The 14545-nt window shown below is 43.2% G+C and overlaps 1 protein-coding gene across 1 annotated transcript in view; it reads right to left on the reverse strand.

Moving 5' to 3' along the window:
• The window catches only part of grid2ipb (glutamate receptor, ionotropic, delta 2 (Grid2) interacting protein, b), a gene marked incomplete at both ends in the record, with an annotated part of 52428 nt that extends 37883 nt beyond the window's left edge, over positions 1 to 14545 (reverse strand). The window contains 3 exons of the mRNA XM_080748017.1: positions 11411 to 11565; positions 13825 to 14145; positions 14300 to 14545. Coding sequence (XP_080604143.1) covers positions 11411 to 11565; positions 13825 to 14145; positions 14300 to 14545 — 722 coding nt within the window. The remainder of the gene's footprint in view (positions 1 to 11410; positions 11566 to 13824; positions 14146 to 14299) is intronic.

The raw sequence follows: 14545 nt of genomic DNA on the forward strand, positions 1-14545 counted from the left end.
GGGTGCTGTGTTGCACACCAAAAATAACAGATCTACAAGCTCAGATCTGTGTCACATCTCAACTAGTAATATAAGTACAAATCAGGCTTTAACTTTCTTCTCCCTGTTTCTTTTCTGTCGCTCTGTTGTCCTCACATGCACACGTATACCCACTCTCTGCGCACATCACTTCAGTTCACCACTGTGTCAAGCTGTCATAATTTTGCTGACTTAACACCTTTTGGATTTTCACATTTCCAAGCTCATGACAGGTAGACGTAGACATCAACACCATTATTCCAGTATCTCAGCAACAGTGAAGCTCAGAGGCATCGGTGTGTTGAGTGATCATCAACAGACAGTATTCACCATTTATACACGGTTAAGAGTGATGATGGATCATGTCTCTTGAGTAGTAGAAGATATATAACAAAATAGTAAGTCAATTTTATTTATAAAGCTCCTTTCAAAGCAAGATTTACAATGTGCTGTATCATGAACAAAAAACAATCATCCCTCCATCCATTTTCTTCCGATTATCAAGAGTCGGATCGAGGACTCGGGAAGGTAGCAATTTCAGCAGAGAATCCCTTGCTTCCCTTTCCCAGGACATATTGGCTACTTTTATCCTGAGGTATTCCAAAGCCAACGTGTATATATAATCCCCGCATCTGGTCTTTGATCTGCCCCATGGCCTCCTCCCAGCTGGACATGAACCGAAGACCTGCCTATACGGAGACGCCCATAGGAGGCATCCATACTACTGTGCATGCCTGAACCCGAAAGGAGCCACTTTATGCAACTGGATGCTGCTGAAATATTTCGGCACAATGCAGCGCTATTAGAGCACTGTTCCTGCTCCAGCCTCCAGATTTTGACTTGCAAATTTGATGTTACTATGAAAAGCTCCACCGGCTGTCTGTCTGTCCGTCCGTCCGTCCGTCCGTCTGTCATGTCTCACTTTTGCATCACACTTTTGCCCCTACTCTTATCTCTGCCACTGTTGGCCCTATCGATGCCAAACTTTGCACACACACCCCTTGGATGGCAAATCACAACCTCCAGCCCTGATTACTCATATCTAACGTACCTCTTCTAACGCCACCATCAGGCAGAGTTTTGCAAAACACATTTTTGGACACTGCTCCTACAGACTTTGGCCTAAAATCACGCAAAGCGGTACACAGTATCTCTAAAGTCATGTCATCAGTTCTTAATGGTTTAGTTTTAGTCATAGTCTTTTGAATCACTCACTCACTCACTCACTCACTCACTCACTCACTCACTCACTCACTCACTCACACAAAACACAGAAGGAAATGATTTGCTCATCAAATGCCTAGCAATGAGGTAAAGATTGAACAGGGAGACTCAGGCCACACTGCTATTAGACTTTGTATGCTTCATACATGGCTTGATCATACTGTCCTTCCCAGCTATATATCTTAATATGTTGCAGCCCTGTACACGAACAGAGAGCTAACTGTGTATAGAGGGGAATCACGTGGCGGCATCTTCCTGAGCAAAGAACCAACAGCTGACGGCAAAGAACAGCATCTCATTCAAGTGATCAGCATCGCTGGCAGGAACGCTAGACACCCACACACAGAACATGCACCGCAGAGAACTCATAGAGTGCACGCACACGCGCGTGCGCGCGCTCGTGCGCACACACACACACACACACACACACACACACACACACACACACACACACACACACACACATATTCATCATGCGTATCCTGCAGTGTTAACTGTTCATAGCCTCTACCCTTGCACCAACTCTTCATCCTCTATCACACTGATTAATAACACAATGGTGCAGGCCAAGCCTACACACTAGAGACAAAGAAACTAATCCAATGATCTTTCTATTTGTCTCCTTGGTTCTTTTCTTGTCTACGTGCAGACATGTACAGCACTGTGTGCGCTGGGCAGGCATGCAGGTGCACAGCACAAACATACTCGCATCCACACGTGTGCATACACAAACAAATGCATGCTTGTGCCCACTCAAATGCACACAGACTAAGTGCAGAGACAGAGGAACAGCTTAGTAGATCTCAGCGCCATGCTTCAATTTGTAAACACAGTTTTAATCGCTCACTGGAAAAAATAAAAAATAAGGATAGCCTTCCAATAAATTCAATGACCAAAGACATAAGTCGATCAGTTGTGTGCTGCTTGAATCCCAGTAGAATTAAAACTCAACTGAGTGTGGCAACTTGAGTTGGAGGAAAAACTAAAAGCACAATACTTTTAGATTCCCACCTACCTACCCATATGTCAATTATGAGAGCTTGATTCATCACTAAGCCCCCAAATGTCTCTAAAGTTCAGCTGTGATGACTAGATGAATCAGCAGTCGAGGAGTATGTTATGCCAAAACTCCAACACCAGTCAATTAGCAACAAAAAAGCTCATGTGTTTGAGAGAGAGAGATCGACAGACAGAAAGACAGAGGGAGAGAGAGAGATAATGGGGGCAGGCAATAGGCGCAATGCTGATGCACTTGTCCAACAAAAGGCAGCTAATTATTGCTGCACACAAAAGACAACTTTAGTAGCTAAATAAAGCAAATGGAACACAGATACTGTAGCACATGATGGATACACGCAGGGAAGGCGTCAGGAGAGGAAGCACGACATTCAGACCACCGTAGACAAAAGGATAACGCAAAAAAGCTTACAGCTTATTGTTTCCATTGTGGTCCTTAGTATGAGGTGTGCATGATGTCATGTAGTGTGGAGGCAGTTGATTGAATGACATTTATAGAGTTCATGATGTGCTAATGTGTCCCTGGCCACAATTCTTTGAGTGGATACGTGTGTGTGTGTGTGTGTGTGTGTGTGTGTGTGTGTGTGTGTGTGTGTGTGTGTGTGTGTGTGTGTGTGTGTGTGTGTGTGTGTGTGTTTTGTTTTTTTACTTTTCTCTCCAATTTAATCATCACTAGTATACTGTAGTCCAAGTCATTTCCATCCCCTACTTGTTGGTCTTGTGGGGAGCATGTCTCATCTCCTCCATGTGTAAACGGTGATATACCGTTACGTATTGTATGCCCTTCTCTTTATAGTAGGTTGTAACAGGTAAAAAGGAGTGCTACAGTTTTTGGAAGCAGATTGGGAATCAGGATGTTGGGCCAGAAATGTGCACATAGCGTTGTTCTAGTTGTTATTACAATGGATTATAATTGTTTATAACATTCCAATTGATGCAGTTGACTCCCCACTTCAAGTGATCTTGACAACTATTCATGGTAGCCTACTTACAGTACTATTGATAGTGATAGCCGGTGATATTTGTCAAAAAACAACTTTACTTGTCAAAGTTACACAGTATGACTTTAAAACGAACTCGGTGCTTGATTTGACCTCATTTACGAAGACTGGCAATCTATTAATATCTGGTGTGGTGGGTGGGGGCAGGGAAGGAGGTGTAAGGACGAACATTTGGATTTCTCCAAAGGGAGGAATGACGAGCAGAAATCTACACAAGACTTCATTTCAATCCACATGAATCTGGATGGGCGTGCTACAGGCTAGTGAGGCTGTGTGCACTCTCTGTTAATATACGTAAATACTGTTTGATAGTGGTTGTGTGTGGGCTCAATATTAAAGCAGTTGAAGCTTTGGGACAACCCCTTTAATTATTTGTTTGCTCTTTTTTGCTTAATTGCAGTAGTAGACCACACATGTACTCAGTCCTGAGTCATTTATATATAATTAAATGATTCATAATCTGTTATTAGAAATCTGAAAGTGAGTTCGTAATGGGTTCCCTCAACAAATTTCCTATGCTACTACTAACTATATAACTAACTATAATGATGATGATGATGATAACAGTATGTGTTGATTTGTGGTGATTATCTTGTTAAACAAAACTATGCTCTTAATTCCACAAGCCCTTCTTTGCTACAGACCTTATTTTCTTAATTTATCTACAATTTACAATTTACAATATAGGCATTTAGCATCTTAATCCAGAGCGACTTACAATAAGCAAGGTAATACATCAATACAATAAGCAAGGTAATAAATACATCAATACATTAATTGCATAGAAAAAGATTACGTAGGTAGACCAAGCACCTATCATTATATATAATTCTACAAATGCTATCTAGCTTTCATCTATGGTCATTGAGGGTAGGCGAGTGCTATTATGGGCTTAGGTGGAGTCTGAAGAGGTGAGTCTTCAGGGAGTTTATTCCACAGTTTGGGGGCCAGGAGGGCTACCCTAGGACGAGTGCATTTTTGTCCTGGGGTTTTTATCGAGGGTTCTATCAGCGTCCCTGTGTTAGCTGATCTGAGTGAACAGGTGGGGTTGTAGGGGTTGATCAGACTTTGGAGGTATGGAGGTGCCATACCTGCTGCTTTGGCCAGCATCAGTGTTTTGTATTCTGTGCGCAACCAGGAGCCAGTGGAGGGAGCGAAGAAGGGGGGAGACATTGTCTAAAACCCAATGCAAAGTAATTCTATTGTAAATCTGTGGTGGGAAGCCATGCTGGAGAAATCATCTCCGTAGTGAATTCCCCAAGAGCCTTATTCTTGTGGGTCTCCTACACTGTCTCCTCGGGGCCGGACAGAATTATAAGTGAACTACACAGGCTGATTTATATACTTGGTGGGCATTAGGTATGGGACGATATGAATATTTCAGGTCACGATTATTGTGACCAAAGAAATGTCAAATCCAAATCCAAATACCACATAGGCTCTGATGTCTGACAGCTTGTAGCGGGTTCGAGTCCCGATCCTGACGACCTTTGCTGCGTGTCACTCCCCATCTCTCTCCCCATTTCCTGTCAGTCTACTGTCCTATCAATAAAGGCAAAATAAAGAAAAAAAAAATCTTAAAAAGAATGCATGCGTGCATCCCCAAACTAACAATTATTTTCTGCACTCTACCAAGTTGTTATTGCTCAAGTTGTTATGACTCATGTTGACTGATGAGTTCAGTCTCTTATCTGAAGGACAATGAGAAGCAGGTATTCTTTTAAATATCCAAATGAAAACACGAAACAGCGAGTCATTGTCGTCATGTAGCATGACGTTAAGAGTTCTGTCAAGAGAGCAGTTATAATGAGTAATGAGTGACACTGACAAAACAAACAATCAGTAGCTGGATTGATTCAGCATTGATTCTCATCTATACATTACAAATACCCTGCAGGATACAACACAAAAGAACTAGGTTAGATGGAAAATGATCACCCAACAGCCAAATGCATTTGCAGATGGATTTAGCAATTCCTTTATTGAGGAAGATAAGAGGAATTCTGAAAGGGAGACAGTCCTTATTTATGATTCCGCAACGCATTGTGAGCTTGTGGATCTGCTATTTTCGGTTGGCAACACCTCATTACATTATTGGGCTGTGATCATTTCAGGGACCTATACCTATCAATAAATTCATCAGAGGGGATTCCAAGCTGATGGAAACTAAAGCCTTTCTAAAACTATAAAACAAAACAATTAGAAGTATTGTTTGAAGTTACCACCAATGATGTCATTGGTAGGCACATTTTCAGACCATCTCCCCGTACCTCTCTCAGACACAGTGTAGACAGAAATGGCACTGTCCCATAGTCAGCATTAGAGGAAACGTATATGGAGATGATATATATAAAAATAAGGCAACATTTCCAGGAGAGAAAGCCTTAACCATTACGTCACAACTGCGCAGCTGAAACAGACGGGTTACATTCACAAGCTAAAGGCATAGAGTAGACCCTCTGTTGGTGGCGCATTGATGTGTCACATGCCATCATGGGGCATGTGGGGCCACAGTTGGACTCATGCGTTGGCGACTCCCCTTCAGTCACGCATACAGTATGACGTGTCCGTAACGCTTACACTGTTGTTTATGGTTTATTTGGATCCCCATTAGCTGTTACCAAGGCAACAGCTAATCTTTCTGGAGTCAAGTTGTTCAGCACACACTAGGGGTCACCCAAATCAGTAGGGCCATCTCTGCTGTTCACACACGTACCGGTACGTACGAACAAACGAACGCACGCACACACAAAATACTAGTAAGACGCCTCAGGGAGACCTGCAACCTCGCCCTATTGGGCAAGGTCGCGCCAATTCTTTGCCATCTGGCCAGTGATGCATATCGGACCAGTTACCCGTATATGGAGAACTCTGGTACCCATATATGGAGATCCATGTACTGTATATGGAGATATGATGTGAGTGCCCAAACATGCTTACTCGGTTATTCGTTATGTGAAAGTCCTATGATGTCTATGACATCTGACATCATACCCTATTATGCCCATACATGGAGATCCATGTCTGTAGAACCAGCCACACAGATATGGGCTGTCTTGACCATCTGTCTTGGCCATATATGGATTCTGTTAGTGTGGTATGTGGCCGATGTGGCCTCCATATATGGGCATTCCCATATGAAGTCCTGTTAAATATGGGCTTAATATTGATGACATCAGGGAACTCCATATATGGGCATAAAAGGGAATCTGTTAGTGTGCCATCACAGTGAAGCTGGCAGAGCGGCAAACCCTTTCTGTTAAGAGTGATTCCCCTGACATCACAGCAAAACCATAGATGTGTAGTGCATTTAATATGCACTTAAATGATTCAAAAGTGAGGATCGCCACGTTGTGATCAATAGAGCAACTAACAGGGCAAGAACATGCACCTTGCATGCACCAGAACACAACCATTGGGCATGCACACTGTGTGCCAGGTGGCAGGATGATCCTGTCAGTCGCCCACTGCTTATCAATGTCCGGCTCTCTTGCCACAGTGCCTTGCTGCAACACAACCCCTGAATGTGTTGACAACACCATAAGCATAACCACAAGCACAACCAATTTTTCTCAAACTTTTTCCATATCCGCCAAATTGATATGTATTTGGCCGTGGACCCCAATCTGAAAGGATCCATTGTGAGCTTGTCGATTTTTTTTATATCAAAAGTATTTGCAAAGAAAATATTCGCAAAGCCACACTTCGTTCAGTTGCAGGTGCATTGACAGTGACAAATGAAACAATCATGAACAAATATTCATTTGTTCATGATTGCTTCACATATCCAAAGTATAAAATAGGGGTAAAGTGGTTATACTTATTGTGATTATATTTGATCCTATTTTGCTTGGGAGCCCCGGGGGTCCCTGGGCCACACTTTGAGAAACAATGGTTTAAACAGCATACTGTAGTGTAGGGTAAAACAAACCAACAGCAAACAACCACATCTAAATAACATAACTCTGTTTAGAGATCTGTCAGAAACCCATATAAAAACTTTTACCTGTTAACTAAAATTCATAATATGAAAAAATAATCAAACAAAACCTAAATTTGAACCTGAAGTGAACCTGAAACAGAGTTGAATTGAACAACGTCCTCACCCCAGACAGCTCATCTTGTCAGCACTCTGCCATGCTTCACCAAATCAGCCCCGAATCAGACAGGAGTCCAAGCTGTGTCTGTCGGCAGTGAGTGAGGAACAGCGGACAGCATTATTCCACATGTATCTCTATAGATACATACAGTACATACAGCACAGCTCTCCTATGAGAGCACTGCTATGATAGCTGGAGACAAATAGACGGAGGTTACTCCTCGGCGTGTTCAGGCAGCCCAACCCACTGAGTGTGAGGGAGGGGATGGATATGTATGTGTGTGTGTGTGTGTGTGTGTGTGTGTGTGTGTGTGTGTGTGTGTGTGTGTGTGTGTGTGTGTGTGTGTGTGTGTGTGTGTGTTGTGTTGTGTTGTGTTGTGTTGTGTTGTGTTGTGTTGTGTTGTGTGTGTGTGTGTGTGTGTGTGTGTGTGTGTGTGTGTGTGCGCGTGCGTGCGTGCTATAGTGCCTAAAAAGAGAGTGAATGATGGTAACGAGGGCCTGATTGAATTAGTTTGTGCTGCTATGTATAAGCCTTAACCAATAATAATACATAATAATTTATGAGTTGTATAAGTGTAGTTTTTGTATTTGTAAAGTAAGCTGTGAAAAATATGTAGAGGAGTAAAAAGTTCAATATTAGCCTCTGGGATTATAAAACAAAATGGAAGTAAACAAGTAAAAAAAAAAGGATCTCAAAATTGTGCCTACACTACTTAAGTAAATGTAGTTAGTTTCGTTTCACCACTGAAAAAGAAAATGACAGAGAGATTGTGTGAGAAAGAAAATGAGAAATTCAGAAAAGGAGAGAGATTGACAGACAGTGACAAACAGGAGTGTGTGTGTGTGTGTGTGTGTGTGTGTGTGTGTGTGTGTGTGTGTGTGTGTGTGTGTGTGTGTGTGTGTGTGTGTGTGTGTGTGTGTGTGTGTGTGTGTGTGTGTGCACGTGTGCATGTGTGATTTATGGCGCTATTATTGGACTTGTACAAATGGTAACATCCCTCATAATATACATAGCAGCCCCACAGGGAACACTCTGTGGACACCATTTGAATTATTCATCATCATAACCGCTTCCTTCATCACTCGGAACACCATGTCGGCACAGGTGGTACATTAATTAAACCAACTACCTGTTCTTACAAATAATTAGGATGAATTAAGATAATCCTAACTATCTGTGTTCCCCACGTTTGGGATCCCAGTGGCTGGCATTTGCCACCCCCTAGCTTTCGAATTTAACCTCAAATTAAGTTCTTTTAATTTTAGATCAGCACCAAGGTGCATATCAACCCACACCCATCCATCTGCTGTATGTGACAAACGTTATAGACACATTTTCTTGTCTGCAACAGTACATTCATAAGCCACTTCAAACTTCCCTAATACTATTAGTGATTACCACGAGTGATAGTGATTATGTGATGATTATAGAAGGCAAACAAACCTTGTCAAACCGGGTGCCCCCAGGGGTCCTTGAGGTTAATCCAGGGGGTCCTCAGCTAAATGTGTTAATATACCGGTATATAGTATCAAACTCAGTTTAATCATTTTAACTAACTCTACAGTATATAGCCTATCGGATATTTGAAAATAGACGATCTACAAGATCCTTTTCTGAGGGGGATCCACGGCCAAATACATATGGGGGTCCTTGACATGAAAAGGTTTGAGAATCACTGCACTAGAGGAAAGGCCATTTGATCACCAAATCCTGCAATCTGGCAATTTATGATGTTTCTTGTGTGAAAAATTGACATTCTGGCCTGAGGGTGGCACTAGAGGAAAAGTTATAATGTTACTCAAATTGTTTGGGATACTCTTCCAGGGATCATGAATGCACTAATCTGTCTATTAGAAAGTTTGGTCTAAGGCTTGATTAATACTTAGGGCAATAGCCAATCGAACATGGGTTATTTTCGGCATCCGACACTGCCGCTCAACTATGAATACATCCAGTTTAGGGGTGGTACTAGGGGAAGGGCCATAAGGACAACAAAATCAGTAGGGTCAGTCACACACACACACACACACACACACACACACACACACACACACACACACACACACACACACACACACACACACACACACACACACACACACACACACACACACACCGCTCTTATTGGAAAGCTGCCATCTTGTATCACATCTATGCTGGATGGTCCTCTGGCCCACATCATCACTGCAGGTCCCTAGAGCCTGTAGCTACTCAGCTTGAAAGATTAGCCTTTTGTTTTTATACGCCAACTCTTTGCAGAGCACCCTAAAAATTGCAATCTTGTGCACCTCGCATTTCCAAATAATAGCTTTAACTTCAAACTTGTTGTAGTTGCCAGCATTCAAATGCAAACCCCTTAATGGAGTCTGGACAACAGTCCAAACCAATGCCCCAAGAGGTATCTCTCAGACAAATCCAGAAGGACATTCTCTATGCGGAAGTATTGTCTGACCGTCCACAGCTATGCTATAAGGGCCTCTGCAAGCAAGACGTCATGTCATTCAACATCAGCCCTGTCACCTGTGAGGAAGTGGATAAAGGACACTACCACACCATCAACATCATCAGGACCCGCCTACATGTGTGACATCTTTCAAAAGCCTGCCTCTCAGGCATTGGCCATCTCAGTCAGAGCAGAGCAGACGCCCCCAGGCACAACGAATCTGATGGTCTTCTTCTAAGAGTGTGATGCAGATGATGACTGTGCTGTCGTTACCCTGGTCCACTTTGCTAACAGACGAGCTGAGGTGTGTGTATGGTCAGAATGAAAACATTGCTGAAACTGAAAACACCTGGACACATTTGGCCGTGACACTATGCACCACCATAAAGGAGTAGTTCACCCCCAAAATGACTTTTTTCTATTGATTACTCATGCCATGGTGACTTGAGTTCAATAATATATTTAGTTTTTTGTCGCATTCCTAAGACACAAAATATATATTATTGAACTCAAGTCTTCATGGCATGAGTAATCAATAGGAAAAAAAAAACATTTTGGGGGTGAACTACTCCTTTAAACTGAATGTCAGGTACAGTCACGGTAAGGCGTGGACAGCCTGAATGAAGGGAACCGGCATCCATAATCCACCCCTAAACCAACAACCATACAGCTTTTATGACTGGAAGGATGAGCCTCAATTGTCTATAATAATTGTATAATTTAACATGTCCATTACCTGTCTAATTCTTTTTTTGTGAGCTGTGGGGGAAGAAAGCAGCCAATCAGACCTCATAGGAATCACATCATAACCCACCTGATATTTTTATTCTATTTTTGGGTTATACTACTGTCAGTGCTACAGAAGATGGCCATAAATACATACAAAAGTCATTCACCACTGAACACTAGTGGGTCAGTCACTGTGTGTATTCCCTATGCTGGCTGACAGATGGAGCCCAACTAAAGTGCTGTGGGGAACCTTGAAACTCAGCAAACGCCCCCCCCTCTAATCTTCCTCCGGCAGAATGAGCAAAAGCAATAGCCTGTTTACCAGGTGATTACATTTAAATCCCTGCAGATTACTTTTCATTGGCACTGCAAAGTGAGGATTGGAGATGCATCAGAGACGATACTGAAGAACAGAGCATTGGAAAACCAAAGCTGTGTGACAATCTAGAGCAGCATCAAGGAACTAACTGCTATGAATCCTGCATTCTGTTTTGTATTAAAATTTATCGCCAGGCATTTAAATAAAATAATTAAAAATGTATTAACATTAACAAGTATTACTACTCTTGTTATCCTACCTATTGTATATGTAGACATACATAGGTGGTAGAGAGAACCAATCACACCTCATTCCCTCAACAAGGCAGTCTGTTTAATTAAGGCTTCTTCCTTCAATAGATCGCAGCTTTTCCATTGCTGTGTGGCAATATAATGTTTTGCTCATTGCCTTCTTTGATGATGAGCATTCTTTGTTCTGTGATGTTGCATTGTTTGTGCTGTTGTGGGCAACTTTCATTTCAGTGTTCCTAATACAACAATGGTGTTTATGTCAATTATGTGTAGGCTACAGCAGAGCGGAGGCAAAACAGAGTCCTCACCTGATGCTGGAGATAAGTTGACGCTGCTCATCAGTGATCAGTATGTCTGGCAGGACCGAGGCCAGCCACTCAACTTTCTTCTCGGCAGCATACTGCTTTAGGACAGCAAACAGCCTCTCTTTCACCTCAGGCTCCGCACCCAGGATCTGCTCAATCTGAGGACAATGAATATGAATGGTTAGAGAGGTTTTTGAAAGTAGCAATAATAAAGGAAGACACCTGTGTTGCTTTAAAACACAATTGCATTAAATAAAACTCTCTTTCTGCTCTAATCTACAGGGTACATGATATACTTTGATCGGGCATCCGGCTTGCGTTTCAGACACATTGTCTGTCGTGCATTATGTGAGTACACTCCAGGTCTGCTATTTTCGGTGCAGGACACTGTCGTAGGCCTACACAGGGCATAAATGATAACCCCAAGCCCACTCGGACATATACAGTATACTCAGAAGGAGGAGTATGCACTGTGTGAACAACTTAATTGAAATGAATGGGTGAGGTTTCCTATTTTTAAAATCCACCTTTAAAACAGCTGGTAAGACGAGGCGGAATCGGATATTCTTTTTCCACATCAGAGATTTTACTTTTGAAAATGTGGATCTGAGTTTGGCAGTAGTGGCCGCGTAATCAAGATAAAACATCACCTTTTGGCCTTTCCATTTGAGCAGATTCTGCTTTTAGAGCCCGCATCTTGTCTTGGAAGTAATGAAGACGGACGATCATCACTCTAGGCCTCGGATGAGGCCCTGTCCTTTCCCTGTCAATTCTGTGGGCTCTATCCAGGATAGGCGGTGCAGGAAACACATCTCGCCCCAGAACTTCTACAAAGTTTTGCATGAACTGAACACAATCGTTCTTTTCTCCGGCACTCTTTTCTGGTATGTTCATAACTCGCAGGTTGCAGCACCGAGAACGGTTTCTGGGCGTCCTCCATGCGTTCCTTCAGTGAACCGTTCTGAGACAAGACCTGTTCACATAGTGATTCAAGAGCAGTGACTCTTTCAGTTAGCTGCATTGTGTTTTCTTTCAAATCGTCTATTCGTTTGCCCTGATCTTCGACGATTGATTTCACCTCATCCATGGTTTTTCTCATGGAGCAATTATATTTTCCATTGACACGGTTATGATTTCTGGGGAAAGACCAGTGGCAATGCTGCTAACGTTAGCTCTAGTGGTGCTAGCTGGAGAAGCTAAGCTAGCCATGTTGATGTCAGCGATCCTACTTTGCCATGTAAAATGCGCCCGACTGCCTTGCTGAGAGCTCCTACCCCTCAAACCGGTCATGGTGTGTAAATAATCACTTATTTTCTTCTTTCGAATGTACCTCACAAAGTATGATTTTTATCCAGTTTAAGTGTCAGTTTTGCGGGGAGCTACCCTATTGTGTGTCCTATCGTCTTCACATCTCCACCGGAAGTCCAATGGGCGGGGTTTCCAGGTCCCCAATATAACATACAACTCTATGCTTAAAGGAGAATTCCGGACTAGTGCGTTTCTTACCGTAATCAGATGTTAACTCATTCCCTGCCAGGCCCGATAGTCCCGAGATTATTCCAATGTCTTTCCCCGCCAGGCCCGATAGTCCCGAGAATTAAAAAAAAAAAAAAAAAAAATCATTTTTTTTTTTTTTTTTTTTTTTAAATTTTGACCCCAAAAAATGGAGTAGGCATGATAGCAATCGCGAAATTTCATGTTTAACCCCCATAGCAACCCCATCTTTCAAGCATGGCAGCCATTTTGGCAGCCATCTTTGTTAAACATAGTGGCTGTTATCTCAGGAATGCCTGAACGGATTTCCATTCGGATTTTTTTGTTTGAAAGCTGTGAGCAAGGTGGACACACGTGGTGCATTATCTAGGCATGGGTGTGCATGATCCGTGCACACCCAATTACATGGAAGTCTATGGAGACGAATGGCAGGTGGGAGTACGGAGGTATGTTAAAATGGCGGTCAATGTGTTAAGGTCTTTGTACACTGCTGCGTTTTTTCAGCTGAATATCGCATATGCCACGGCGCTGCTTCTTGTTGACTACAATGTCTGAAATTATCCCTCCTGAGTCCTGCTTAATGACATGTTGTTTTCATTCTGCGAAAACATTGCACCGAATATAAATAATACGCATCGGACTCAGTGTGCAAGGATGTGCGTGACGATTTTTTTTCGGAATTCGGATTTCCAAAACGCAACGAAAAAACGCAGCAGTGTGCAACCAGCTTTATTCCATCCATTAGCCAGTCATAGAAGCAAATACAAATAAATACATTTTGGCAGCCATGAGTTGGATCTTTTTACAGCCAAGACAAAATTAGAGACAAAAAGTACTAATCGTTTTGGGATATCATTCATAACATCAGATTAACATAATAAAACGGCTAGTCCGGAATTCTCCTTTAACCCTGGCACACTGACCTTCCTGTTGAACTCCAGGGCCTTGTGTTTGCGGTCGGGCCTCGTCCCCAGCTGGCTGTCCTCCACACTGCTGCTGCGTCTCTGTCGGGGGCCAACGCAGAGCACCCCGAGACGCAGCGTGCGGCCCTGGGACGACTTGATGAGCGTGGCGGCCATCTCGTGCTGCCGGACAGGGATGCCGTTGACCTCCATGACATAGTCTCCGGCCCTCAGGCCGCTGCGGCCCGCTGGAGAGCAAGGAGAGCAGTCCTCCACCAGCAAGGGGCAGTCTCCCACGATGGTGAAGCCGAAACGACCATCAGGCCCGGGAGTAATATCCATCTGCAAAGAGTCAGTTTATTATCATTTGAGTATAATTATGATTTAAGTCAAATAGAAATATGTATCACATGGGGACAAACAATGATTGTCATGAATCATAAGTGGTCCATAAATTGTGATATTTTTGGGTCATATTTGGCGAACTCTGCAGTACTTGTTGTATGCGTGACACCACTCCAATGCTCGGCGGGATGTTCTTCTGGGTCTGGGCTATGGCGATGACGGCCTGTGAGCCTAGCGTCGACACGTTTTGGCCTTCGATCTCCAGCACCTGGTCCCCTGGCTGCAGCCCCGCCAGGTAGGCACTGCTCCCTTCCTCCACGGCCAGGATGTATGTGGGGCCGTTCCCTCCCAGCTGGAAGCCAAATTCTTCAGGCCAGCCATGGTTGGATGTGGGCAT

Source organism: Nannobrachium achirus (assembly GCF_963921795.1).
Source record: "Nannobrachium achirus genome assembly, chromosome: 18".
In the NCBI taxonomy this organism is placed as follows: Eukaryota; Metazoa; Chordata; class Actinopteri; order Myctophiformes; family Myctophidae; genus Nannobrachium; species Nannobrachium achirus.